Source organism: Ornithorhynchus anatinus, chromosome 16 (genome assembly GCF_004115215.2).
Source record: "Ornithorhynchus anatinus isolate Pmale09 chromosome 16, mOrnAna1.pri.v4, whole genome shotgun sequence".
Classification (NCBI taxonomy): Eukaryota; Metazoa; Chordata; class Mammalia; order Monotremata; family Ornithorhynchidae; genus Ornithorhynchus; species Ornithorhynchus anatinus.
In genome coordinates, this window is record NC_041743.1 from 19,347,934 (window position 1) to 19,373,892 (window position 25,959).

Genomic DNA, 25,959 nt, shown 5'->3' on the forward strand with positions numbered 1-25,959 from the left:
CTTTGCTTTCCTTTCTTAACTTCAGGACTGGCTCTACTGCTGTAGTAAGCACCTTACTAGGATGTTTTCACTTCCTCCACTAATAGAGATTCTGGAACTTCATTCTAGTGTGTTCTTAACAGAAGAAAAGGAGATTTTGCTCTGAAATATTCGATGGTAGCCGAATAGCTGTAGAACGGATTTTTAATAATAATAATATGGTATTTGTTAAGGGCTTACTTTGTGCCAAGCACTGTTCTAAGCATGGGTTAGAACCCACGACCTCTGACTCCCAAGTTCACGCTCTTGCCACAGAACCACGCTGCTTCTCAATTGATCATAGATAATAAAATAAACCAAATCGGTCATACGAGTGTGCTTGAAAATTTTGTGGTGACTACTCGTTAACCTGAGTCTTATTTTTGAACTCTCAATTCTTCACCTCCCTGTCCTTCCTCCCAGGGGCCAACAACTAACCGGCCAGCAGTTGAGAAGATGCTTTTGGCTTGAGACCTTGGAAGGCTTTCTCCCCTCGCCATAATAATAATGATGGTATTTGTTAAGCGCTTACTATGTGCCAAGCACTGTTCTAAGCGCTGGGGTAGATAGAAGGTAATCAGGTTGTCCCACGTGGGGCTCACGCCCGGGGGAAGCAGGAGAAGCATCTGCCAGCGGCAGGTGCCCGGCTGCCCTCTGCCCGCCTAACGGGCCGGCCTCTCGCCCACCCCCGCCGCGCTGCCCCCGAGGAAAAAGCGCTAATAACAATCACCATGACGATGATGATGATGATGACGGCGGTATTTCATGATCCTGGGATTCGTTAATAAGCGGCAGGATGGCGCTCGTTAAGCGCTCAACTGTGTGCCAAGCCCGGTTGTAAGCTCTGGGGTCGATCGGCGGGCATCGGGTGGGACCCAGCCCCGGGCCCCCGACGGCCTCACCGTCTGCCTCCCCAGCGGACCGAGGAGGTAACGGAGGCACAGAGGAGGGGTGTGACTTGCCCGAGGTCGCACAGCAGACAGCTCGGCCGAGAGCCCCGGAGGCCCTGAGCCCGCTGCGGGGACACCGACGGGCCACTGCGGGGACACTGCGAGCCCACTGCCGGGCCAATGAGGGGCCCCTGCGGGGACACTGCCGGCCCACTGCGGGGTCACGGCCCGACCACTGCGGGGACACTGCGGGGACACTGCGGGGACACTGCGGGACCAAGGAGGGGCCACTGGGACCATTGCGGGCTCGCTGCGGGGCCGATGCCGGGCCAATGAGGGGCCCCTGCGGGGACACTGCGAAACCACTGCGGGGCCACGGCGGGACCCATGAGGGGCCGCTGCGGGACCATTGCGGGAGGAACGCGGTGCCCCCGTTCCTCGGGCACGAGAAACAGTGCATCGGGGCTACCGCTCGGCGCCCCCTCCCCCCGGCCCAGGTCCTGGGCGGGTTTGACGGCGCTTCCCCCGCCCGCCCGCCCGCCCCCTCCCCGCAGCCCATTTTGATGCCCAGTTGTGTCCTCCCCCGGGCTGTGGCTGCCCCTCCCCGGGTCCCCCCCGGCCCCCGGGGCGCGGCCAGTCCGGGAGGAGGCCGGCCGACACCGCGGGCTCCGCGGGCACCCCCCAGGACCCTCGCCCGGACCCCTCGCTCCACCAACATCAGCCGGGGAACTCACTCTCCGGAAAAGCACGATGACAAATCGTCCCGAGCGCCCCCGTCCCCCGAAGTGCGTGCGTGTGCGTGCGTGTGTGTGTGTGTGTGTGTGCGTGTGTGTGGCCACCTGGCTTGGCCACCCCACTGAGCGACACGTCCAGAGCGGGGTTAGCTGGCGGGGTGCCCGTCCGGGCGGCTCCTCCAGGGGGCGCGCTATCCCGGCCTCCAACGGGGCCCGCAGGCCGCCCGGCCTCTGTCCGTCTGTCCGGCCGGCCGGCTGTCTGGCCGGCTGGCTGGCTGGCTGGCTGGCTGGCTGTCCGTATGGGGGAGCGGGGCGCGGGTGCATATGTGACTGCATGGATGTATGTGTGTGTGTGTGTGTGTGTGTGTGTGTGTGTGTGTGTGTGTGTGTGTGTGTGTGTTGTGCGCGCGTGCATGTGCTGTGTGCAGAAGCAGCGTGGCTCAGGGGAAAAGAGCCTGGGCTTCGGAGTCAGAGGTCATGAGTTCGACTCCCGGCTCTGCCCCTTGTCAGCTGTGTGACGGTGGGCAAGTCACTTCACTTCTCTGGGCCTCAGTGACCTCATCTGTAAAAGGGGGGTTCACTGTGAGCCTCACGTGGGACAACCTGATTACCCTGTATCTACCCCAGCGCTTAGAACAGTGCTCTGCACATAGTAAGCGCTTAACAAATACCAGTATTATTATTATATGGGCGGAGGAGAGCATGCATGTACGTGTCTGATTGAAAGGGCGTGTGAGTGCAGGGGGGGGGGGGGGGTTGTCCATGTGTGAATGAATGCGGGTGAATGCAGGTGCATGAGTGTCTGCGTGTGAGGCTGCGTGACTGTCGTGGCTCAGTGGAAAGAACACGGGCTTGGGAGTCAGAGGTCATGGGTTCTAATCCCGGCTCTGCCACTTGTCAGCTGTGTGACTTTGGGCAAGTCACTTCACTTCTCTGGGCCTCAGTTCCCTCATCTGTAAAATGGGGATGAAGACTGTGAGCCCCATGAGGGACAACCTGATCACCTTGTAACCCCCCCAGGGTTTAGAACAGTGCTTTACACATAGTAAGCACTTAATAAATACCAACATTATTATTATTATTATTATTAATGTACTTGTGCCTCTAGATGAATGTGCGTGAGTCATGTGCGACTGTCGGTGTGCGTATAGGAGCAAATAGAGAAGCAGCGTGGCTCAGTGGAAAGAGCCCGGGCTTGGGAGTCAGAGGTCATGGGTTCTAATCCCGGCTCAGCCGCTTGTCAGCTGCGTGACTTTGGGCAAGTCACTTCACTTCTCTGTGCCTCAGTTACCTCATCTGTAAAATGGGGATTAAGACTGTGAGCCTCACGTGAGACAACCTGATCACCTTGTATCCCCCCCCAGCGCTTAGAACAGAGCTTTGCACATAGTAAGCGCTTAACAAATGCCATCATTATTATTATTATGATGTGAGTTCATGTGCGTGCGGCCGCGGGAATGTGCGTGATTCTTTGTGGGTACATGTGCGATGTACATGTGTGAAAGCAGCTTGGCCTAGTGGATAGAGCACAGGCCTGGGGTGTCAGAAGTAACTGGTTTCTATTCCCATTGCCATTGTTCTTGTCTGTCCATCTCCCCCGATTAGACTGTAAACCCGTCAAACGGCAGGGACTGTCTCTTTCTGTTGCCAACTTGTTCATCCCAAGCGCTTAGTACAGTGCTCTGCACATAGTAAGCGCTCAATAAATACTATTGAATGAATATTCCCGGCTCTGCCACTTGTCTGCCGTGTGACCCTGGACAAGCCACTCGACTTCTCTGTGCTTCAGTTGCCTCATCTGTAAAATGGGGATTACGACTGTGAGCCCCATGTGGGTAACCAATTTAACTGTAACCAACTTGATGATCTTGTACCTACCCCAGCGCTTAGAACAGTGCCTGGCTCGTAGCAAGCGCTTAACAAATGCCATTAAGAAAATGCGCTTGGATGAGTGCATGTGCGTGAATGTGTGGGTGCGTGAGAGGGAGAGAGTGAGTGTGTGGGAGTGGCGATCGGAGTGGAGAAGGAGCTCCTGGCGACTGACACGTCCTGGGACCGGCCTTGCCCACGGCATCCCCCACAGGCGCTGACTAAGTAGCCAGTTGGCCGCCGTTCTCTGGGTCTGGTCACTGCGGGCTATGGAAATCCCGAGGCCCCGTGCCGGACAGAACAAGGCCGTGCCTCGACCCCTCGGCTCGGGGTCGCCCCAGCCCTGTCGGGTGGCGGGGGGAAGGATAGAGAGGGCAGAGTATTTCTCAAGCGCTCAGTACAGTGCTCTACACACAGTAAGCGCTTAATAAATACGATCGACTGAACGGCAGCTCCAGCATCCAGGCAGCCCCGGGTGGATTGAGGATGAGCGCGCCGTGCCAGGGAATACCGTTTCCTCCCGCGTGCGTGGGGGCTGAGGCCGAGTAACTTCCCACACTGGCGGCAATTCCCTCCCCCACCTTCCCGTTATTTACCCCGGGGACCTGGGACGGGATGCTCCCGGGAGAGCAAAGGCGGAGAGCAGGGTAGCCGAGGAGACCCGCTTGTGGCCGAGGTGTGCGAGGGTGGGTTGCCATCGGCCTCCTCGCCCACTTGAGTCTTGGCTGCGGTGATCTGCAAAACTACCGTCTCCATGGAGGAGAATTCCAGAATCAGGTGCAAGGATCTGTAAGTGGGCATCTGGGTGCATCGGGTGTCGATGGGTGGGTGCGAACGTTCCCTACCCACTCGGACTGGTCTGTTCCTTTCCCCTTATTCTGGATGTGTGTGTTTGCGTGGTGTGTGTTGCTCGCGGTCGCACTCTCCCTCTTTCTCCCTCCACTTCAGGGCAGGCCTCGCCGCGGGCGAGGGGCTGGGCACGCTCCCTCCTGCCCCAGAACCGGCCCGGCACCGCAGGGCTACCGAAGGGCAGAGGCCTGGCTCCTAACATTCCCACACTGTCATATCGCCGTCTCCCGGGCCCAGCGGGAGCGATGCTGCCCCAGCGGGAAAAGTGGGAAGAGCGGGAACACGGAAAGGAGGAGGAGGAAGAAAAGGAAGCGTCCCAGGCAGCGGGGTGGGGGTCCCGGGGGTCCCGCAGCCGATAACTTGCGGAACGTTTCCGAGCTGCTCGTTGAGGCAGATTTAGTGACCGACGGTCTCGGTCCCCCCGCCCGGCCATCCATCCCCCTGTCCCCGGGCCTCGGCCTGCCCAAAGGGGACGAAAACCCACCGACCGACGGCCCCCCGTCTTGCTCTGTGGCAGAAGCGCGCGTCTGCCCTCCGTCCTGCCCCGGGGGTGGGCACCTCTCGGCGCCCTGGCCCTCCTTCCCTCCTGCCCCCTCACCCGCCCGCCCTCTCTTTTAGAGAGCCGCCTGTTAAAAGGAGAAGCGCCTTGTCAGCTTTGAGGCCCTCACTGGAAGATAACGCGTCCCTGTGTCGGTAATTAAGCAAAACGAGATCGTGCTTTAAAAAGCCGCCTGTCTAAAGTTCATCGACTTCCAGACCACTTTGCATAGCCGGTGCGTGCGCTGCGCTTGGGGCTGCGGGTAGTCCCCTCCCCCACCCCACCCCCCGGGGCAAAGCTGGCTCGGGGGTGGGGGGGAGAGGGGCGGCCGTCCAGGGGAGGGTCAGACCTGAGGATTGGGACAGGGCGAGGAGCAGCTGCTCCCGCCTCAAAGGCCTCCCCGATGTCCCCAGCAAAGCGCAGTGGACAGCCGGACAGCCGGACAGCCGGACAGCCGGACAGCCGGACAGCCGGACAGCCGGACAGCCGGCAGGTGGGAGCGGCCGGAGAGACCGTGGGTCCCCGGCCGGGGTCCTAGGCGTCCTGGGGTCCAGAGGGGCTGCCAGCTCCTTCCTCCCTGCAGGCCCGGTGCCCGGGTGCCCGGGTGCCCGGGTGCCCGGGTGGGGCGGAGGGGAAAGGACCAGCTCCTCCCGGGGCGAGGGGGCGGGGGAGGAGCAGACCCAGAGGGAGGAGCAGACCTAGGGGAAGGCCGTGGTTCGGTTGGAAATGAGAATGATAACAATAATAATAATAATAACAAGGCATTTGTTAAGCGCTTACTATGTGCGAACCACTGTTCTACGAGCTGGGGGGTAGAGGGGGATACTAGGTGATCAGGTTGACCCAGGGAGCCAGGGCCCTCGCGCTACAGCGCGATCGGGGGTCAACGGGAAGGAGAGCAGTCAGGGAGGATCTCTCCTTGCCACCCACCCACCCACCCACCCATACAGAGACAGACACCCCGACAGACACCCACAGACCCAGACACACCCTGACAGACACACACACGGACACACACGGACACACACAGACACACACCCCGGGGAGCCCTTGCGGACCCCACGACGGCACGTCGGTCCGCTACCGCGTCGGGCGGGCTCATCGCCAGGGCGCACCGCGGGTCCGGGGCCCCCGCCGGGCCGGGTCGGGCCGGGCCGGGCCGGGCCGGGCCGGGCCAAGCCGGGACGGACGGAGGAGCGGTGCGGGGCGAGGCGAGGCGGGGCGGGGCGGGGCGGGGCGGGGCGGGGCGGGGCGGCTCCGCTCATCCCATTTGCTGCTCCGGGCTCCCAGTGTCCGCCCCCTGCCGCCCCCGCTGCCTCCCCCTGTCGTCTCCCCTCCCCCGGTCCCCCTCCCCGCCCCGCCCCGCCCCCCCCATTTACCTCTATGACATTTTGATTTCATCATTAGCATCAGGCGCCGGATTGACGCAGCCCGAGCCCGGGACTCGTCCTGCCGCCTCCGCCCCGCGAGCCGCCGCCGCCGCCGCCGCCGCCTCCGATCCTCTGTCCGGCCGACGGACTCCCCTCCTCCCCCGGCCCCGGCCCCGGCCCCGCCCGGACCCCCGGCCCCGCCCGGACCCCCGGCCGCCTGTCCCGGGCCGCCCTCCCCGGGCCCCCCCCCCCGGCCTGGCGCCCCCCTCCTCCCCGCCCCCCATGAGACCCCTCCCCGCCGCGTTTGCGCCGCCGCCGCCGCCGCCAGCACTTTGCGCCTAGGAGAGGAGTTTGTTGATGTCGTGAGCCGCCGCCTCCCGCCGCCACCTCCCGCCGCCCTCCGGCGCTCCGGCCCTCCGGCCGCCCGGCCGGCCCGCTCCGGGGAAGCAGGGGGAGCGGGGCAGGATGCCCGGGCCGGGCCAGGACCAGCCGGCCAACGGCAGCGCCTCGCAGCCGGCCCCGGCCTCGGCGGCCCCGGCCCCGGCCCCGGCCCCGGCTCCGGCTGCGGCTCCGGCCCCGACCCCGACCCCGGCCCCGGCCCCGGCCCCGGCCCCGCAGCCCTCGGCCCCGCCGCCCTCGGGGCCGCCCCCGCCCAAGGAGTCGCCTTTCTCCATCAAGAACCTGCTCAATGGAGACCGGCACCGGCCGGCCCCGAAGCAGCAGCCCCGGACTCTGTTCGCCCCGGGGTCGGGGTCGGGGTCGGGGTCGGGGTCGGGGCCGGGGTCGGGCTCGGTGGCCGCCGCCGCCAAGGGCGTCCTGGACGCCGGCGCCGCGGGCTTTGCGCTGTCGCAGGTGGGAGACCTGACTTTTCCGCGCTTTGAGATCCCGGCGCAGAGGTTTGCGTTGCCCGCGCACTACCTGGAGCGGTCTCCGGCCTGGTGGTACCCCTACACCCTGACCCCCGCGGGGGGACACCTGCCCCGGACAGACGGTACTGCCTGCCACCTCCCGCTGCCCACCCTGCCCTGCCCTCTTCCCTCCGCCCCCTGCCCCGGTCCTGCCCCCGTCCTGCCCCCGCCCTGCAGCGGCTCTCTCCCCGCGGCCCTCACCCTGAGGCCTCGCCTCTCCATCCCTTGGACTCGACCTCTCCCTCTCCCCTCCGTTTGCCCCTCGCCCTTCCTCCTCCTCCTCCTCCTCCTCCTCCTCCTCCTCCTCCTCCTCCTCCTCCTCCTCCTCCTCCTCCTCCTCCTCCTCCCCAATTCTAAGAAGTTCCCCGACGGGAAAAAACCGGTCCGGGTGGTGGGGAGGAGGCAGCCCCGGCCAACACATGCTCCGAAATCTTTTGATGGAGCCCGTCCGGGGTCGGAGGGAGAAGTCGCTGTCCCTCGGGACTGGGAGAGAGGCCGGGACACCGGGTTCGGCCGGCCCCAAGGGGAGGGGGGGAGGAGAGCAGGGTCCCATTCCCCCCCAAGCAGGGCGGCTGGGACACGGGGGGTCCCCCCGGGGCGGCGGGGGGTCTCTGCCGGTCTGGATCTTCGACCTCACTAAAGGGTGCCTCTGTGTGCGTGTGCGTGTGTGCCTGTCCTTCGTGTTTGGGTGGATGCTCCGTATGCTTCGTGTGCGTTTGTATGCGTCTGTGTGTTGGTCTCTGTGTTCTGGTTGTTTGTCTCATGTGCTGGGGGCTCTGGGTGCGTGCCCGGTGTGCGTGTATTCGTGGGTGGGCTCGGTGTGTGTGTGTGTGTTTGGGTGTCCGCGTGGTCGGCCTGTATTCGCGGGTATGCTCGGTGTGTGTGTTTGGGTGTCCGCGTGGTCGGCCTGTATTTCGTGGGTGTGCTCGGTGTGTGTGTGTGTGTGTGTGTTTGGGTGTCCGCGTGGTCGGCGTGTCTTCGTGGGTGTGCTCCGTGCGTGTGTGTGTGTGTGCGTGTGGGTGGGTGTCGGCCTGGTCGGCGTGTCTTCGTGGGTATGTGGGTGCCCGGGCCCTCGGTCTGTACTGGCGGGTATGCGCGGTGTGAGTGCGGGTCTGTGTGGTCGGCCTGTCTCCGTGGGTTTGCCCGTTGTGCCTGTGCGTTGGTGGGCATGGCCCCCCGGGGCGCGTGGGTGCGTGTGTTTTGTCTCGTCCCGCAGCGGCGGCGGCGGCGGCGGCGGCGGCGGCGGCGGCGGCGGCGGCGGACAAGTCCCTGCTGAGAGACTCGTCCCCGGCCTCGGGCACGGACAGGGACTCGCCGGAGCCCCGGCCGAGGCGGGAGCCGGACCCCAAGGAGCGGGACTGCAAGAGCCCCGACGAGATCATCCTGGAAGAGAGCGACTCGGAGGAAGGCAAGAAGGACGAGGCGGCGAAGGCGGCGGCCCTGGGGGCGGGGGCGGCGGCGGCGGCGGCGGCGGCGGCGGCCCCTCCGGCGGGCCCGGGCCCCGAGGACTGGAAGAAGCGGCCCGACAGCCCGGAGAAGAAGCCTTGCCGCAAGAAGAAGACGCGCACCGTCTTCTCCCGCAGCCAGGTCTTCCAGCTGGAGTCCACCTTCGACCTGAAGCGCTACCTGAGCAGCTCGGAGCGCGCCGGCCTGGCCGCCTCCCTGCACCTCACCGAGACCCAGGTGAAGATCTGGTTCCAGAACCGCCGGAACAAGTGGAAGCGGCAGCTGGCGGCCGAGCTGGAGGCGGCCAACCTCAGCCACGCCGCGGCCCAGCGCATCGTCCGGGTGCCCATCCTCTACCACGAGAACTCGGCGGGCGACGGGGCCGCCGCCGCCGCCGCCCCGGTGCCCGTGCCCGTGCCCGTCAGCCAGCCGCTGCTCACCTTCCCGCACCCCGTCTACTATTCGCACCCCGTCGTCACCTCCGTGCCCCTGCTAAGGCCGGTCTGAGAGCGGGCCCGGCCGCGGGCGCGGGAGGGGGCCGGGGCCCGGGGGGCGGGCAGAGGGGGAGCGGGACCGGGCCTTCGGTGCCCTCTGCGCGGGGCGCCTCGGGGGGCCGGGGGACCCCCTCGCCCGGGGGGCCGGGGGGCACGGCTCCAGCCCGGGAGCCCAGGGCCCCAGCGGCCCCCAGCCCTCCCCCTCTGCCCCTCGGCCCCGGGGGACCTCCCGGACCCGTTCGCCAGGCCGCTCTGGGCAATTCGGCCCCAAGCTGGGGGGCGGGGGAGGGGCGGGGGCGGAGACGACCGTTTGCACCATCGGGCTTCTGTGAGCCGCCGGGAAGGACGAGAAAACTCCCCCCACCCCCCCCCCCCACCCCGCCCCCGCTTCAGCCGTCCGAGGACGAGACCTTTTGTAAAACCCCGCATCTAAATGCGCTGAGCTGCGTGCTTTGGTTTATTTTTATAGGAAAAAAAAAAACCACCATTTGCCTCTTGTCGACTGAGGATGTGCCAGGTGTGGAAAAATAGGGCAGGGGGAGAGGGGAAACCCCGGGAGGGAGGGGGCGAGTTCCCGCCAGCTCGGGCCGGTTTCCCTTCCCGACCAGCGAAGCTCGTTGGGTGCGGGAGTCCGCCTTGCCCTTTCGGAGGCTCCGCCGGCCCAGCTTCCCCGCCCCGATCGGCCCCCGCCCCAACCCTCACCCCCACTCCTTGCCGCATCCCCGTCCCGCCTCCTACCCGGACGTGTTGCGGGGGCCGGGATGGAGAGCGAACCCCAGCAGACAGACTCCTTCCCGCCCCACACATCCAGGCCCCGAAGAGCAAGCGGCCTGGCCGCCCACCCGGATCGAGTGGTCTTATTTATTGTCAACGTTTGATTTTAGGGGCTTTGGGTTGCCTGTGGATTATTATTATTATTATTATTATCATTATTATTATGATTTCCTCTTTTAAAGGAGATTTCGATATGAAAAGCTGTACCTTTTTACCTTTTTTGTAAAGTAACTGTTGTACTTTTGAACTGTGCAATATTGTAGGAACTTTATGAAAGCACCGCTGCTTCCGAGAGCGAGGGAGGGGAGGCCAAATCCAAGTAGAGTTGCGATCGTTCGTGTAGCAAAAAGCAAAGGGAAGAAGATTTTTTAAAAAGCATTGAGTCCTGACGAGAGAGAGAGAGAGAGAGAGAGGCGAGTGAAGGAAGGAAGGCAGGGAAAGAAAGAAAGATTCGGTGTCTCGGAGCGCTTTAAGTGAAGGACAATCAGTTTAGGAAACGTTTAACTTATTTGATAACTGTACAGTTTTCTTGTAAAGTTCGCCCTAGCCCCGCAGGGCTCGGGAGATCCTGCATTTATCTGTGTCTCTGTCGGCTCCACCTGTTGTTGACGGTGATTTCCCGTGGCCTCCCCAGGGTCTCCTCCGCCTCTGCCCCGGGTTTCGCCCCTTTTTAAGAAAAAGGAAAAAAAAAAGGAAAGTAAAATATCGTCACCCTGAAATGTCGTGAGATTGAAATAATAAAAAGCGAAGCGTTGGAGCTCAGTGGCTGTGTGACTTTGGAGAGGGACCCAAACAGGTGGCCCAGGGCGTCCGTGGGCCAGGCCGAGCAGGGGGGCTCCGCGGTCGTTTCCAGCCGGGTTTGGGGAGGGGGGCAGCGCCGGGGTTGAGGGGGGGAGAGAGAGAGAGAGAGAGAGAGAGAGTGCTTCTGCAGTGGGGTCTGGGCTGGTCGCCGCGGCTGTCTTCTTCTGGCCAAGAGTCCTGCCCTCGGCGGCCACCCCTTTCTCTGAGTCTCCCCCGAGGTCTCCTCCCCCTTCTCTGGCCGATGGGGAGGAGTGGCGGGTGCCGGCCGAAGAAGTGGAGTTGGGGGGTGGATTTTCGCTTCGAAATCCTGCGCGGCGGAGAGCCGGAGCACCTTGGCCTCGTCCGAGCGACCGCGGGAAGGGTTGGAGCGGGGATTCCGGCCGGCCGGCGAAGCGCACCGCTCCCGGAGAGGCCATGCAAAGAGGCTCCGTTCACTTGGCGCTAGGTAGGGCTCGGGACGGCCCTGCTGTCCTTCCTGGGTTGGGGAGTGGAGAGAGGGAGGAGAGATGAACAGAAAGGAAAACGATTCAGGGTCGGGGTGGTGTCTGGCCTCTTCCCTCCCCGTGTCCCCGGACCCTGGAAGCCTCGGGTTTCTCGTACTTCCCCGGGAAGCCGGTGGAAAAGCCAAGAAACGGAGGTCCGGGCTCTCGGCCCCAAGCCGGGCCTGGCGAGCTGGTTGCAGGGAGAGAGCCGGCAGGTGGGTCCCGGCTTCGCATTAGAAAGGGACCGGTTGTTTCCGCCCGCTTTCCCGGCCCCCGCACCGGCCGCTGCCGTCCCCGCCTGCAGCCGTCCCTTCGAGCCAGGGTGGTCCAGGCCCCAGGGTTTTTCTCTCACGGCCCTTCGGCTCGCTGGGCTCCCTCCCCGGGTCGGAGGGAGGGAGGTCCCGGAGCTGGGACGGAGGGATGGGGTGGGGGTTGGGGGGAGTGAGGTGGAAGAGGGGGATGGATGTTGGCGGGCCGCTTCTCGGGCTCCACGGGGAGACGGGCCCCACCACGAGGAGTTGGGTTGGTCCACCCCGTCCAGCGCGGGTCCTCCTGAAAGCAGCCGGGCCGCTCCCGCTAGCTGCGTCTGGGGACAGCGGGGCCGAGCCGGGCCTGGAGGTGGGTGGGAGCTCGGGTGCTCCACGCCGGGCGACTCGAGCCCCCAAATTGTCTTTCTGCGGGCTGTTTGAAGAGGGCAGGCTGCGGGCCCCGCGTGGGGGGAGGGGGAAAGGGAGAGGAGGGGGGAGAGACGGGGTGGAGGGAGGGGAGGGGAGGTGGGGGAGGCGGAGAGCCCGGGAGAAAGGCAGTTTGCTCTTTTTAAGCTCTTAGGCTTTGCTCTTCAACTAACTCAACCGGCAGAATCGATTCTTTTCTGGTTGAAGAGATAAGTATCGTTTTCGGTTGCTGAAAAACGGCCCCAAATAGACAGGCGTCTGTACTTGGGTCCAAAATTTTGGAACAGACCCCGCTGAAGATAGACTTCCCTTTCTTCCCCTCTAGTTTTGAATAAAAACGCGGGCTTGTGTGCTAAATGAAAAATAAACAGAAATTCGGAGTCAAACTATGTCGTTCCTTGTGTCGCCTGCAAACACGGTGATGCCTGTGACTGTTGGCAATACTAACTTTGGGACAGGTCGATAACAGCTCATTAAAAATGATGTTGCAACAGCAAACACGTCCTCAGACTTTTCGGGCAAGAGCCCGATGTTATCAAAAGCTAAGAAAATACTTCTCTATTTGTATTCGGGTCCCAGAAAACGGTTCTTGACCGACCCGGTCTTTACAGAGTCGAGAAATAACTAGTTCGCCACAAGCGCCAGGTGCCTTCGGCATCACCGTCCTGGACCTCGTCCCCTCCCGTCCTGGATCTCGTGGCCGGCCGGTCACCCTGCCCAGGGCCTTGGGTGGCTCCGGGCCCCGGGGTCCTGCTAGTTCCGCCCGCCTCGGTGGATGGAGACCTCTCCGCTCGTGGGTTTGCACAGAAGTCCGGGGGCGGGTGGTGGGGAGTGTGTGGGTGGGAGACCTGTCTCTTCCACTCATCCTTCCCTTTAGTTCCCTCTTCCCTTCGGCACGCTCCCTGCTGCCCCTGCTGCCCCTGCTGCCCAATCCCTTGGACCCTGTCTGTAAATCCCCTCCCCCAGGGTCCTGGGAAAATTCCATCAGAGCCTTTTATTCTCTCATCTAATTGACACTGTCATCCCAAGTTAAAATATCTGTCTCTCTCCGTCTCTCTCTCTCCCTCTGTTTCTTTTTTTTTTTTTTTTGCTTTCCTGTCTCCATCTCTCCCTCTCTCTTTCTCTATCTCTTTCTGTGTATGTGTGTATATATGCATAATATATGTATATAGATATATATATATATATAATATAGATAGATAGAGATGTATCCCCGTTTTGCTACCCATGTCTCCAACTCTCTCTGTGTCTCTTTATCTCTGCCTCTGTTTCGCTTTCCCTGCCTTCGACTCGCTGGCTGTCTCCCCTCCCTCCCTCTGTCTCTCTTCTCCCCATCCTCTCCCCTCCCCCACTGCCTGCCCGAAGGGCTGCCCAGCATCTCCCAACAATCCGGCTCCGCTCTCACTGCTCTGCAGATGGGCAGCCGTCCATGCCTGCCGTGACAGGTTCGAAAAGGGGTTTCTCTCTGCCCCGGCCCCGACCCGGGCCTCGGCCTGGACCCGGGGTCCCGAGCTTGGTGCTTTCCCGGGAGCAGTCTCGTGAGCCACGCCAGTGGGGAACGAGCTATTTTCCTTCCTCCAGGGCAAAAAGCCAGCAGGGAGCTTTGAGAGGTTTGTAAAACCAGCTCCTAAGTTTGGCCCGATCCCAAGAAAGTCTCGATTTTGTAGCCCGAGCGCCTGCTATTCGAGCACAAAATCTCTTCATTTCTCTCCTAAACGGTTAGCAACCTCTTTGGCCGCTTCTTTCTTCACCGGGGCCACGGCGGTTTCCCAATGTGTGCACTGGTTTGCCATGGAAGAGATAGCTACATCGTTCTCGCGGACCCATTGTTTTGAGCTCGGCTGAACAAAACTAGCTCTGCTGTTTGTATTAGCAACACACATGTATTTCTTTTATTTGGTAGTAAATAGAGGGGGCCTGTGTATAGAAAACAACGGCGAGAAAGATATAAACTTCCCCGCCGCCAGATTTTGATTCAGAGGACCGAGACGGCCACCCTCCCGAGAGTTTAATTGAGATTGCTCTGCAGGCCGGTCCCCACAGCCCAGCCAGAGCGTCTCCCTGTGGGAGCCCTTCGCCAGGAACTTTAGGCTTTGGTTGAAGAAGTCCTGCCTAGGAGGTTGGTGATTTTTTTTTTAATGCATCGGACGAGGTGACCTGTGCAGCATTTACAGCATTAGATAATGTGATGCCCGTGAACGGGAAGCGCCTTTCCCCCGACTAAACTGAGCTGTGCATCGAGGCAGGTGGTGTGAACAGCTGGGCGACCGCTTGCTGAGGAAGCAGACAGAGAGGCTGGAAGGGTGGGAGCGAAGCGGCTAGAAGACACCTCTTCTCGGGGAGAGGGGGCACGCTGTCCCCCCCGAATAACTCAGTCTAAAACGGAGGGAGATCGGTGGTTTTCAAATTCGCGGCACGCGTCTGTAGTATTCACTTTAGACTATCGACTTCTATATACGGTGCAAACGGAATGAGAAGACCATTAGGGGCATTAACAGATTGGTACGGCATCATGCTTCAGTTCATATTGATCGTCTGAACGTCTGTAAAATATTGTTTCAAATGAACCTATTGTTCCCAGGCTCTTTCGTCAGTGTTGATGACCTTGGTTTGTTCTCAAACCGCCCAGTGAGCCCTTTCTGGCTCCGATCCGATGACCAACTTTCCAAAACCCTCGCTGAGGCTCAGGGGCGATGCGTTCGCGGCGACTATTGGCGCGTTCCTCCTTTTCTTTGGCACCTCGTCCGACTCCTAAGGCACAGGCTGGGGCTTTCGGTCGACTGTAGAGGAGGTAGAAAAATTCAAAGGCGAGAGGAAAGAGGGAGAGGAGGAGGAGAGAGAGGATAGAGGAAGAAGGAAAGGGTGGAGGTGGGGGTGGGGGAGAGAGGGAGAGAGGCTCTAACCCACCAAAGGGTTTTCGAACTGACTTGGTTTGGAAACAGGGGCAACCGCCTTCTCCTCCAGTACAGTGGGACTTCATCAGTTCTGGTCACTAAAAAAAACTGGTCATTTTGAACCCCGCACAATGCCCTCCGCAGATGTAGAAAGAAGCATCACGTGTCTCGTAGCGTTTAGAACAAGAGAAGAGCAGCCATTGAGAAATTATTTTCAAGTGGAAGTAATTTTAAAGGCGCATATACATTCCACCTAGTCTCTAGGTGTCTATTAAAAAGCAATTCTGTTGTACTTCCCCAAGAGCTTAGTACAGTGCTCTGCACATAGGAAGCGCTCAATAAAAATAACCAATGGATCGGTGGACTGATGGATTGATATGGCCTGGGGTACGTGTGCATGTACACGCACGACCCTCCCTGCGCACATGCGAAAGTACACGATGTTTACAAATTGGGCATGAAATCCTAAGTGGTTGGACCCCATATTTTATGCCCCGGGTTTTTACGCTCAAATCTTTCAGGTCAAATAATTTGAATTTCGAGTCCAATATTTTTTCCATAAAGGGGAGCTAAAGCTTCAAGCTAAACTCGTTGGGAAAGGAGAGAAACAGGGGCTTCCTAGAGCATCCTGGAGAGTCGGAATCGCCTCCTGCGGTACGAGGACCGAGACAGGCCGAAATCTGGGGGTGCATGTGCATACGCCTAAGGGAGTGTTGATAGAGTTGTATTTTTTCTGAATACTCTATATTTCGTGTCTTCACACACATTTTCAATTCCCTGTCCACTCCTGCGTTTCCCCCTACTTAGACGATCTACTCTGGGGAGCATTCACCTTCTTCGACTTTGGGGAATTTCCACGATGTGTAACTCTCGTCTCTCAGGTTTGGCCAGGAGAAGAAAGATTAGGGGAAAACTGAAGGAAGGGGAAGAGAAAGGCAAGAGAGAGATGGGGGGGTGGAGCGGGGGGGGGGGATGGAAGAAGGAGTTGGAGGGGGGAGGGAGAGAAAGGAAGAGGGGGTGGGAGAGGGCAAGAAGGAGAGAGTAAGAGGGAGAGAGAGAGAGAGAGAGCGAGAGCGCGCGTTGAGGGAGACTTGAATCCAACGTTTCTTCCGCGAAGTTGGGTCACCTGGTGTGCCTCGGCAGAACGCTAATATCTTCAAGAAATATAAAGAATCTCTACTTCTTCTGAGCTCTATTCGCTGCGGTGATGGAGCACACGCATCCGATTTTCATCAAAGTTCTATTAAGTGAAACATAGGTTGCAGGGCCCCCTTTGATTGAAACAGTTTAAATTTTAATTGTGTTTTTAATTTGACATATAGTTGCAGAAGGGAATGACACTGCGACGCCAAGGGGCGGTCGATTTTCTTAATTTCTCCCAGAGGAATTGATGAGTCTATCAGGCCACTAGATTGGAAACACATTAAAGCTCTCTGGTTAGGTTGTTAATTGGAACTTGATGGATAGGGGGGAGGGCGGGGGGGGGGCGGGCTCGGCTATGCTGATCCAATCTTCATGACTTTCTGTTTTCCAATAAATTACACAATTCATTTTCCAACCACAGATTACATAAATTGTACACCTCTAGGGCTCTCTTTTTCAAACAGGGAGCCCTTTCCCCCAAAAGCCTATTGCGAGATGTCATTTGCACCAAAAAACGAACAGCAGAAGCCCTTGAATGAAAATCGAAACATAATCAACGTTTATACTTAGAAAATTTATTGAGATCATTTTCTCTGGTATTTCCTTATTTTAAAGTTTGGACGCGCCATACATCATAATCCACACGCCGAGAGAGGGGAGGTGTGGGGGTGGGGGGGACGACGACTGTGTTTAATATTTATCGAAGCTTGATTCCAAGATCAAACTTGTTTATGACTTCATCTGTCATTTCAGAGGGAGCCTTCTCCCGGTGTTACAGCCGCTCAACAAGCCTATTCCCGGCCGCCGCCAAGGCAGGGGAGATCAATTTTTATTAGCGCTCCTCGGAAAGCTTGCTCTGGGCCACTTTAGTATCGAGCAGCCGAATCATCTCGAGGTCTCAACTTAAAGCGGGCGCTGTTTTGGGAAAGTTGTTCTTCCCCTAGTCGGGGGGTGGGGTGGGGCGCTGATCGCCTAGGAAGGATTCCCGGGGTCGGGGGGTGGGGGGCGAGGAGCGAGAGGCCTCCACGTGGACCCCCCGACCTCGTCCCCCCAACCCCTCACCCCCTCGTCCGGGCTCCAACCGGCTGGAGCCCAATTCCCAGGCGAACTAGATCAGGCCGATGTGGCCCCAGCGATCGCGCAGGGTCTGATGCCCAGGAATGAGGGTGGGGGCGGACTGGGGACCCCCTGCACCCTCCCCCGCCCCCCACATCGGGCCGCTGCCCCGGGGAGCTCCCGGCCCTGCGGGGAGGCGGGGTCCCCCCTTCATCCCCCGCGGATGGAGGGCCCGCGGCCCGGGCCTTGGGTTGGGTCCCTTGGTTCATTTGCCAGTTTGTTCGTCCCCGTGTGGGCCGTGCGTTCGAGCCGCTCCCGCTCCTGACAGATGTGGCCATTGAACGGTTTCGACTGAACCGGGCGTGTAAAATGTGCCCATTTAGCTCTGACAGGGCAGATTTCACGCCCTGTCTGCGCCGACCGTAAATTCTGCTGGCGCTGAGCGCGGGGCCGGGGGCCGGCGGCCGGCAGTTGAGCGTTTCCCCGAGGACCCCGGCTTGGGCTCGGGGTGCGACTGCTTGGAAAAGGCCGGGCCCGGCCAAGGGCCTGCCCGACCACCCTCTCCCGCCTCCCCACCCCCATTTCCCTCTCTCCCCACTTCCCTTTCCTCTCCCCACCCTCCCACCCCCGTTGTTGGGGAGGGAACGTCTCTATCTGTTGCCTAATTGTATTTTCCAAGCGCTTAGTACGGCGCTCTGCACACGGTAAGCGCTCAATAAATACATTGAATGAATGAATGAACTTCCCCACCTTCGCCCCTCCTCCCTTTCCCCCATCCCCCGCTCCCCCTTCCTCTTCCTCCTCCCCGCCCGGTTCCCCCTCCGTTTCCCTCCTGCCCCCGGGAGCAGGGGGAAAGGTGGTCCGAGTTTCCGCCGTGTCTCCCGGCCACCACGCGCGTAGGGAGTTGCGGGGCAGAGAGCGGGGAGGAGGCGAGGGAGAAGGCTGGCCCCGGAGGACTCGGCCTCCTGCGGGTGGGGAGAGAGAGAGAGGAATGAGCGCCATAGAATTTGGTTGAACCCATTCCCCCGGCCTAGAGGCTCCCCGGGCCCGGTTGGCAAAACCGCGAACCGCGGGCTTTGGAGGGGAGAAAGGGGCTCCAAGCTGGAGGGCTTCATGGACTCAGCCGAGCGCGACGCCCACCGCTTCTTCTCCCGCTCGGGGAAGGGGGATCCGTGTGCCGGGCACGCGTGGGTGGATCTGAAGGACTTTGGCGACGGGAGGTGACCCTCGGTAGCCCGATTCCAGCCCCCCCGTCCGCCCCAGCCCGGCCGTTCTCGGGCCCCCGAGCCCGGCTCCTCGGCCATCTCGATCTTTCCAGCCTGGTGCAAGGAATTAAAAGGGAGGCCTTGAATTCGGAGAGACTGTGACCGCTCCCTTTCTCTCCTCTCTGCTCGCCCTCCGCCCCTCTCCCTTTTCCTGCTTCCCTTCCTCTTCTCCTTTTCCCGTTACACAGGATGACCCATTTAACTAAGCACCATTTAATGGGCAGTAGTTTTAACTAGAGACTTTCGTTGTAACGTAGCGATTGGCCGATGCGCTGCCGTGTACAATACTGCGTACACAGCTGTATCATACGGAGAAGAGGGGATATGGATGCCCGGAGGCTTCTCTCTCTCTCTCTCTCTCTCACACACACACACACACACACACACACACACACACAAATATGCGCACAGCGGCAAGACCCACAGATCTCTCCTTCCCACTCAAATTCCTTTCGACGTCTCCCTCCCCCGAAGCCTCTCGAGATCCTGCCGTCCCCCCCTCCCCGCCCCCCAACCCCGGGTGGGAGGACTGTGCGGGGTAGAGACCGCATCCCTCCCCGTGGCCGTCCCTGGGGCAGGTGCGAGGGGCTGTGGCGGGGCCTGGCCGGGTTCCGGGTTCCCGCAAGAGCCGAGCTGGCGCGGAGCCCGCAGGAAAGATGATTTCTTAAATTGTATTTCGGTGCAGGGTCCTCCGGGTTAATGAGCTGACACCGTGATTAAAGCTGACCATTTGTAATGTGTCTCGACCCTGCCGAAAAGCCCTGAAAAGGTTAATGTGGTAAAAGAGGACAGCACCTGCCCCTCGCAGGCCGAACTGGGGCAGGGACCCTTTCCCCCCGCCCCCAACCCGCCCCTCCCCTATTTCCTACCCGCCACCCGCGACCCCAACCCTCTTCCTCCTTCTGTATCTCGGCTTCTTCTTCTAATCAATTAGCCTATTAACGAGTCTATCAAGGAGTTAAGTAGTTAAAGATTGCGCCGCTGGTCCGGGCTGCAGTCTTCATTTCACTATGTCTAATTATATTATAAGTGCTTTATTCAATATCTCAGGAAGAATATGGCGCATGGAGTTAATGAAAATGTCATTTTAAAACGACTTGACATTCGTCTCTATTGATTTGTATCTGTTCCCCACCCCAACCTCCGATCCCATGTTTTTGTTTGTTTGTTGGGAGGTGGGGGCAGAGGGAGAAAGGGAGAGGGAAATCACCTCTTTAGATGGAGCAGTTGGTTCTCCCAAAGTGAGTTGAAGACCAGGCGTCTGATGAGCCTCGCCACAGCGCATAGCTTGAGGTGGGGGAGGGGGAGGGACTACAACCGCATTTCCTTTCAAGGCCTTAGCATCTTCGATACCGTTTTCGGGCCCAGAGTCCCGTCTTCGGGGTGCGGGGGGAGACTGCGGGAAAGGTGAAAACAGGGTAGAGAATCGGGTGCTCTGGCACTGCGCTTTGTTTTCTTTTTTTTAGGGGGCGGGGGTCTAGATCCCCTGGGACCCCCTTTCGGCGCCTTTGGGCCGGGCGGCAAAGGTTCAGATACAGCGCGCTTCACTGGGTTCCTTCAATCGTATCTGGGGACAGTCAACTCTCCGAAACTCTTGAGCACGTTGGTTGGGGAGCCAGGGCAGATGACCCGAAGTGAGACAGTCTGGTGGAGAGATCTGCTCGAAGGACTCGATCCCTAACCGTTTCACCTCCACCGGGGAAGGTGGGGAAAAGATAAATCGCCGTTGGTGCCTAAATCCAAGCGTCCCGTGTTCCCGGCAGGCAGGTCCCCAGCCCCGGTGGGACACGGCCTTGCCATCCGTCCCTTCCGAGAGGCCTCGCCTCGCCCAGCGCTTAGTAGAGTGCTTGGCACCCAGCCAGCGTTCACCAAATACAACGATTATCATGATTATTGTGACTTCAATGCATGTCCTCCCGGCAGGCTCAGCCTCCCGGGGGACTCGGGAGTGGAGACCGCTTGGGTTTGGGGGGAAATCCAGGAACGGGGAGGCCCGGGGTGTAGCTGTGACCAACCACCTGCCGTGCGGCACCGGAACCCGCAGGAGGAAGTTGCCTCCGAGCGCGGGAGCCGCACCCCGTGCCTCTTCCTCGGCTGGTCCTGGGGGCCTGAGCCTCCCACCCCCAGCTCGTACCTGGGAGGCTCTTTGAGGAAGTGGTGCGAGGGGTCGGCCGTCGGATACCCGCTAACTCCCGCTCGCAGAGTTGACTGGAGGGGGGCGGGGATTGGGGTGGGAATTGGGTGCCGGGGGGAGGAGGAGAGGGGCTGTGGACTAGCCGGAATCCGCGCTCCGGGGAAGGATAGGTTTCTCCGCTCCCTGATCCTTCTTGTCTGACTGCACTCAGGCCTAGGTTGCCAGACCACTTGATCTCCTGCCCTCTTTTCTTCCTCCCCGAAATTCCCCCCCTCCTCCCCCCAGCCATGGAGCCTCAGATTCCTGGCTGAAAAGGGTGTCGCGTCGTCCACGTCTTTGGAAGAAGGAAGTGGGGCCCTCTCGGCTCCCGCCTAAAAAAGGGGTGGTGGTGATGATGAAGATGAAGGGGGAAGAAGTGGGTTTTTTCCCCCCAGTTTCCCAGGTTCCTCCCCCAACCCCAATCCCCCCGGCAAGGGATTCCCCATCTCCACCGTCTTCCTGTCGCTGCCGAACTTTGGGGGGCCAGAGAAGCTGAAAAGTTCATTTTCTGCGAGGCCTGGCCGTGTTTCTCCTACCCGTCTCGGGTGGGCTACGGGTACCATCGGTTAATGAAGAGCCGCACCCGATCCCAGCCCCGGCCCCGGCCGGGTCACCGACGGGCAGGTGGGACGGACGGGTCGGGGCTCCTGACGGCGCCTTTGACGGAGCGGCCGGGCTCCCGGGGGACCGGTCCGGTTACCCTTGGTTATTCGGGCAGGTGTTTGCCAATCTGGCCCGGCGCCCGGCGGGTTCGGGAAGGAAAAGCATCTCTGCTGGCCCGGCCGGCGGGGCTCCGGCAAGGGGGGCTTTCCCGCCGGGTCCGACGAGGCCCGTGGCCGCCGTCTCGGGGCCCTGATCGGAGTGCGGCATCGTCCGGAGGGAAAGGCTCCCCGGGGACGGCGGGGAAGGGGGGAATGGGGGAAGGAGGGCGGGGAGGAGATTTCGGGCTTGATCTCGGGGGGGCTGAGGTTTTTGTCCAGCGAGGGTCCCGCTCCGTCCGGGGGCGGGGGCGCCTGTCCTCGGCTGCCGGTGTCGGGGGGGCTGGCTCCCCGGGGGACGGTTCCCCCCCAGCCCCCCCCAGGAACGGGCGGGCTGAGCTCAGGTCCCGGGATAGAGAAGGGAGGGGCCTGCGGGGGCTGGGCGGGGGCGGGGGGCGGGGGCCGGGGGCCGGGGGTGGGGGCCGGGTTTTTGAAAGTTTGCGGGCTTGGGCGGTCTCCCGGTGATTGGCCCGGGCGGGCGACCTTCCTGCAAATGAGTCCGGGCCCCGCCCTCCCGGCTCCCGCGCCCCCCGCCCCGCGCCCCCCGCCCCGCGCCCGCCTGCGGGGCAGCTCGGCGGCCGGCGGGGACGGCGCGGGGCAGTGGGCTCGGGACCCCCGCCTCCGCCCCGCCCCCCGCCCCCGCCCCCGCCCGGCCCCTCTCCCGGCCCCCCACCCGGCCCCCCTCCCGGGCCCCATCCCGGCCCCAAGCCGAGAAGAAAACCGGCGGCGCCCCCTCCCCCTCCCCCTCCCGCCTGCCCTCCCCTCTCCCGCTCCCCCTCCCCCCGTCCCCCTCCCCCGGCCCCCCGCTCCCACACCTTCCCCCCAGCCCGGCTCTAAAGGGAGATCTCCATTTCCCCGTTTCCTTATGAGCCCAGGATGAGCAGGAAGGAAGAGGCCGGCAAGTGTTGCCCGGCGGCGGCGGCGGCGGCGGCGGCGGCGGCGGCGGCGGCGGCGGCGGCGGCGGGGGCGGCGGGGGCGGCGACCCCCCTCTCCAGCTTCACCATCCAGTCCATCCTGGGCGGCGGCGGGGGCGGGGGCGGGGGCTGCGGGGGCGGCTCCTCCGCGGGGCCCCGGGAGCCCGGGCCGGCGGGGGCGGCGGGGGCGGCGGGGGCGGCGGGGGCCGCTCCGGCCTGGACCGGCAGGAAGAGGAGCCTGTCCGTGTCGTCCGAGGAGGAGGAGCCCGACGACGGCTGGAAGCCCCCCGGCTGCTTCTGCCCGGACCCGCTGGGCCCCGAGGACCCCGGCCGCCCCGGCCACCCCTCCCGCCCGCGCCGCCCGCCCGTCGCCTTCACGTGTCTCGGTAGGTGCCGCACCGGGCCGGGCCGGGCCGGGCCGGGCCGGGCCGGGCCGGGCCCCGTCCCTCCTCCCCCCTGCCCCCCTCGGCCCGCCGGGCCACCCTCCCTGGGACTGGACTTCTTGGGGCAGCCCTGGCGGCGCCCCCCGGGCCACCCTCCCTGGGACTGGACTTCTTGGGGCAGCCCTGGCGGCGCCCCCCGAGGCCGCTGCTTCTTGAGAGGGGAAGGGAAGGCGGAGCGGGGAAGACGCCCCCGCAGCCCGGCTCCCCCTCCCCCTGCCCCCGGGCCCCGTTGACCAGAAATCGTTTTCCCGGACGCCGCCGGGACCCTGGAGCGGCTGCCTAACGGACCGTCTGTCTTCTCGGGCTCTCCGCTCCCGTCCGTCCGTCTGTCCCTCCGTCGCTCGGGCTCTGTCTCTGTCTACCTCTGTGCCTCCGACACTGCTCGCCCGTCCGTCCGTCCGTCCGTCCGTCCGCTCCTCTGCCTCTCTGGCACCGCGTGTCCGTCAGTCCGTCCGTCCGTCCGTCCCTCTGTCCGTCTGATCGGTGTCTCTGCCTCCGTCTCACTGTCACTGTTCGTCTGTCTCTCTCTTTCTCTGCCGGCCACTGCTTCTCTGTCTCTGTCTCTGTCTCTATTTCTGTTTCTCTGTCTCTCCGTCTCGGATCGTCTCTGTCACCGCTTGCCCCCCCTCGACCCCCCCCCCCACCATTAGTAGTTGAAATGATTGACAGCGACCGCATTTCGGGGACTGCTCGTCTTTGCAGCGCCCGGTGACTGAGGGGGGTGGGGAAGGGCGGGGGGAAGCGGGCGCCAGTCCTTAGCATTATTTCTGAACAAACGGACTGTGAAATGCCACCCAATAAAGCCTGAGAAGATCTTCAAGTTCAGTTATTATAGGGGAAGAATCGCTTTTTATGATTATAGAGTCGGCGTTTATCTGCCTCTGTGGCGGAGTAGAGTTCCCACGGGCCCACGGGCCCACGAGCGGAGTCCAGGAGGCCGACGGAGCTGGCTTTTCTTGGGCAGGGCCGGTCGGGTTTTAGGCTGTTGCCAAAGGCCTCTTGTGTCGTTTGTCGTCTGCTTCGTGGGGCCTGGGGCCTGAGGACGACAGAAAGAAGTACAGGAAGAAAAGGAAAAGGAGGTGAAGGAGGAAGAGGAGGAGGAAAAAGTCAGAGATGAAGAAAAGAAAAAGGAAGAGGAGGAGGAAAAAGTCAGAGATGAGGAAAAGAAAAAGGAAGAGGAGGAGGAAAAGTCAGAGATGAGGAAAAGAAAAAGGAAGAGGAGGAGGACTAAGTCAGATGTCAGAGATGGGGAAAAGAAAAAGGAAGAGGAGGAGGAATAAGTCAGAGACGAGGGAAAGAAAAAGGAAGAGAAGAAAGGGGAGGGGAGGAGAGGAGAGGAAGGAGTAGGAAGAGGAGTAAAAGCATGAGGAGGAGGAGGAAGAAGAGGAGGAAGAAGAGAAGGAGGAGAAGGAGGAGGAGGAAAAAGAGGAAGAGGAGGTAGATAAAGAGGAAGAAGAGATGGAGGAGGAGGAGGAGGAGGAGGAGGAGGAGGAGTGTGGGGGAAATTTAAGAAAAAGTTTAGAGAAGCCTCTGCCGCCTGTCCCCGCTCTGTCGTCGGGGGTCCGTTCCCCGGGGTGGGTCTGGGCCGCGAGGCGGGGCCGTGGCGGTGTCCTGGGCGTTGTCGGTCGCCGGCGCCCTCGGCGAGCGGGTTGTGGTAACCAACGGCGATTGTTACTTCGAAGGTAACGTCAAAGTCCACGGCGGAGCAGGGCCCGACAGCAAGGACAGGGCGACGTTCCTCTGCCCACCCCAGTCGGACTTTGAGGAGGACAGCAAGGAGAAGCTCCTGGCCCCGGGGTCCCCTCCGTCTGCGGCGGGGGATCGGGCGCGGGAGGCGGGCGCGGACAGGCAGGCGGGCGCCGCCAAAAAGAAGACGCGCACCGTCTTCTCCCGCAGCCAGGTCTACCAGCTGGAGTCCACCTTCGACCTGAAGCGCTACCTGAGCAGCTCGGAGCGCGCCTGCCTGGCCTCCAGCCTGCAGCTCACCGAGACCCAGGTGAAGACCTGGTTCCAGAACCGCCGGAACAAGTGGAAGCGGCAGCTGTCCGCCGAGCTGGAGGCGGCCAACATGGCCCACGCCTCGGCCCAGACTCTGGTGGGCATGCCCTTGGTGTTTCGAGACAGTTCCTTGCTGCGGGTGCCCGTGCCCCGGACCCTCGCCTTCCCGGCCCCTCTCTACTACCCGGGCAGCAACCTGTCGGCCTTACCGCTTTACAACCTCTACAATAAGATCGACTACTGACTGACCCGCCGGGTCGCCCCCGCCCCCCATCCCCCGACGCCCAGCCCTTCCCTGCTAGATTTCCGAGCCCTTTCCTCCCTCCTACCCTCCCTCTCGTCCTTCCTCCTTTCCTCCCTCCCTCTTTCCCTCCCTCTCTTCCTTCCTCTTTTCCTCCCTCCTTCCCTCCCTCTCTTCCTTCCTCCTTCCCTCCCTCTCTTCCTGCCTCCTTCCCTCCCTCTCTCATTCCTCCTTTCCTCCTTCCTTCCTTCCCTCTCTTCCTTCCTCCTTTCCTTCTTCCTTCCCTCCCTCTCTTCCTTCCTCCTTTTCTTCTTCCTTCCCTCCCTCTCTTCCTTCCTCCTTTCCTCCCTTCCTCCTTTCCTCCCTCCTTCCCTCTTTCTCCTCCTTCCCTCCCTCTCTTCCTCCCTCCCTCCTTCCCTCCCTTCCTCCTTTCCTCCCTCCCTCCCTCCCTCCCTCCCTCCCTCTTTTCCTCCCTCCCCCCTCCATCTCTCCCTCGTTTTCCCCGCACCGACTGAAATCGACGCATCCCCCCGTCTCTATCGATATGAAGGCAATGTGCTTCTCGAGATATTAAGAAATACACCGTGTGTATGCATTATTTTTTATTTATGGAACCCTTTCCCTCTTTTTGATTTGATTCGATTCGGTAGGATTTCAGGCCGCCAGAGGGTCTTTCCCATGTCGGAGAGCCTGATCTTCCTCCATTTAACACCCGTCTTTTTGTGTTCATCTTCCCGGCTCTGGAATCTGGCCCGGCTGCCTCGGCCCTCCCGAAGGAGGGGGGGGACTAAAAACAACAACAACAATCAAAAAGAGGAATATTCCGAGCAGCAGGCCCAGGTTCCTCTGCAGGCTCGACCGCCCGGTGGGCAAGGAAGGCGGTAGCTGGGGGACGATTGGGGGTGGGGGTGGAGGGAGGGTTGGGGAGGGGGGCGGACGTAAGGGGACACTCTCAGATCTGTACATATTTTTAAAGAAAAATAAAACCTTGTAAGCATCGTTTGGTAAGTGGGGGGTGCTAGACTGTGGATGTCTGGGTATCCGGCTCGTTGGGCGGCCGGGCCGGGCGGAGTGCGGGGTGCGGGGTGCGGGGTGCGGGGCCGGAGGGGTGCGGGGCCGGCGCGGGCCCCAGCTGCTGGGATCGGACAATCGAGGCCGCGGGCGAGAGGAGAGGCCGGGCTCGCGGGCTCCCGGGGACCCTTCACTGTGGCTCAGTGGAACGAGCCC

General features: G+C 61.6%; 2 protein-coding genes across 2 annotated transcripts; both read left to right on the forward strand.

Annotated features, from left to right (window-relative positions):
* The first annotated feature begins 1,240 nt into the window (after nucleotides 1–1,240).
* HMX3 (H6 family homeobox 3) lies at nucleotides 1,241–9,158 on the forward strand. The gene is made up of 6 exons (XM_029081012.1): nucleotides 1,241–1,693; nucleotides 1,826–1,939; nucleotides 4,598–4,769; nucleotides 5,312–5,391; nucleotides 6,893–7,257; nucleotides 8,430–9,158. The coding sequence occupies exons 1-6, from the start codon at nucleotides 1,241–1,243 to the stop codon at nucleotides 9,127–9,129; spliced, it is 1,884 nt and encodes a 627-aa protein (XP_028936845.1). The 3' UTR covers nucleotides 9,130–9,158.
* An 8,895-nt stretch (nucleotides 9,159–18,053) lies between these two features.
* On the forward strand, nucleotides 18,054–24,786 carry HMX2 (H6 family homeobox 2). Its single transcript, XM_039914362.1, has 3 exons — nucleotides 18,054–18,160; nucleotides 22,279–22,436; nucleotides 24,086–24,786. The coding sequence occupies exons 1-3, from the start codon at nucleotides 18,054–18,056 to the stop codon at nucleotides 24,733–24,735; spliced, it is 915 nt and encodes a 304-aa protein (XP_039770296.1). The 3' UTR covers nucleotides 24,736–24,786.
* The last annotated feature ends 1,173 nt before the right edge of the window (nucleotides 24,787–25,959 follow it).

What these genes read in the sequence shown, in the direction of transcription:
- HMX3 (XM_029081012.1), top strand. Translation starts at nt 1,241, where the DNA reads ATGAGGGGCCCCTGCGGGGACACTGCGAAACCACTGCGGGGCCACGGC. An exon ending in GGCTGGCTGGCTGGCTGTCC is followed by an intron (nt 1,940 to 4,597) that starts GTATGGGGGAGC and finishes TCCCGGGCCCAG; the next exon opens with CGGGAGCGATGCTGCCCCAG. An exon ending in GACAGCCGGACAGCCGGCAG is followed by an intron (nt 5,392 to 6,892) that starts GTGGGAGCGGCC and finishes CCGCAGCCCTCG; the next exon opens with GCCCCGCCGCCCTCGGGGCC.
- HMX2 (XM_039914362.1), top strand. Translation starts at nt 18,054, where the DNA reads ATGGACTCAGCCGAGCGCGACGCCCACCGCTTCTTCTCCCGCTCGGGG. An exon ending in AAGGACTTTGGCGACGGGAG is followed by an intron (nt 18,161 to 22,278) that starts GTGACCCTCGGT and finishes CTGGACCGGCAG; the next exon opens with GAAGAGGAGCCTGTCCGTGT. An exon ending in CGTCGCCTTCACGTGTCTCG is followed by an intron (nt 22,437 to 24,085) that starts GTAGGTGCCGCA and finishes CTGGGCCGCGAG; the next exon opens with GCGGGGCCGTGGCGGTGTCC.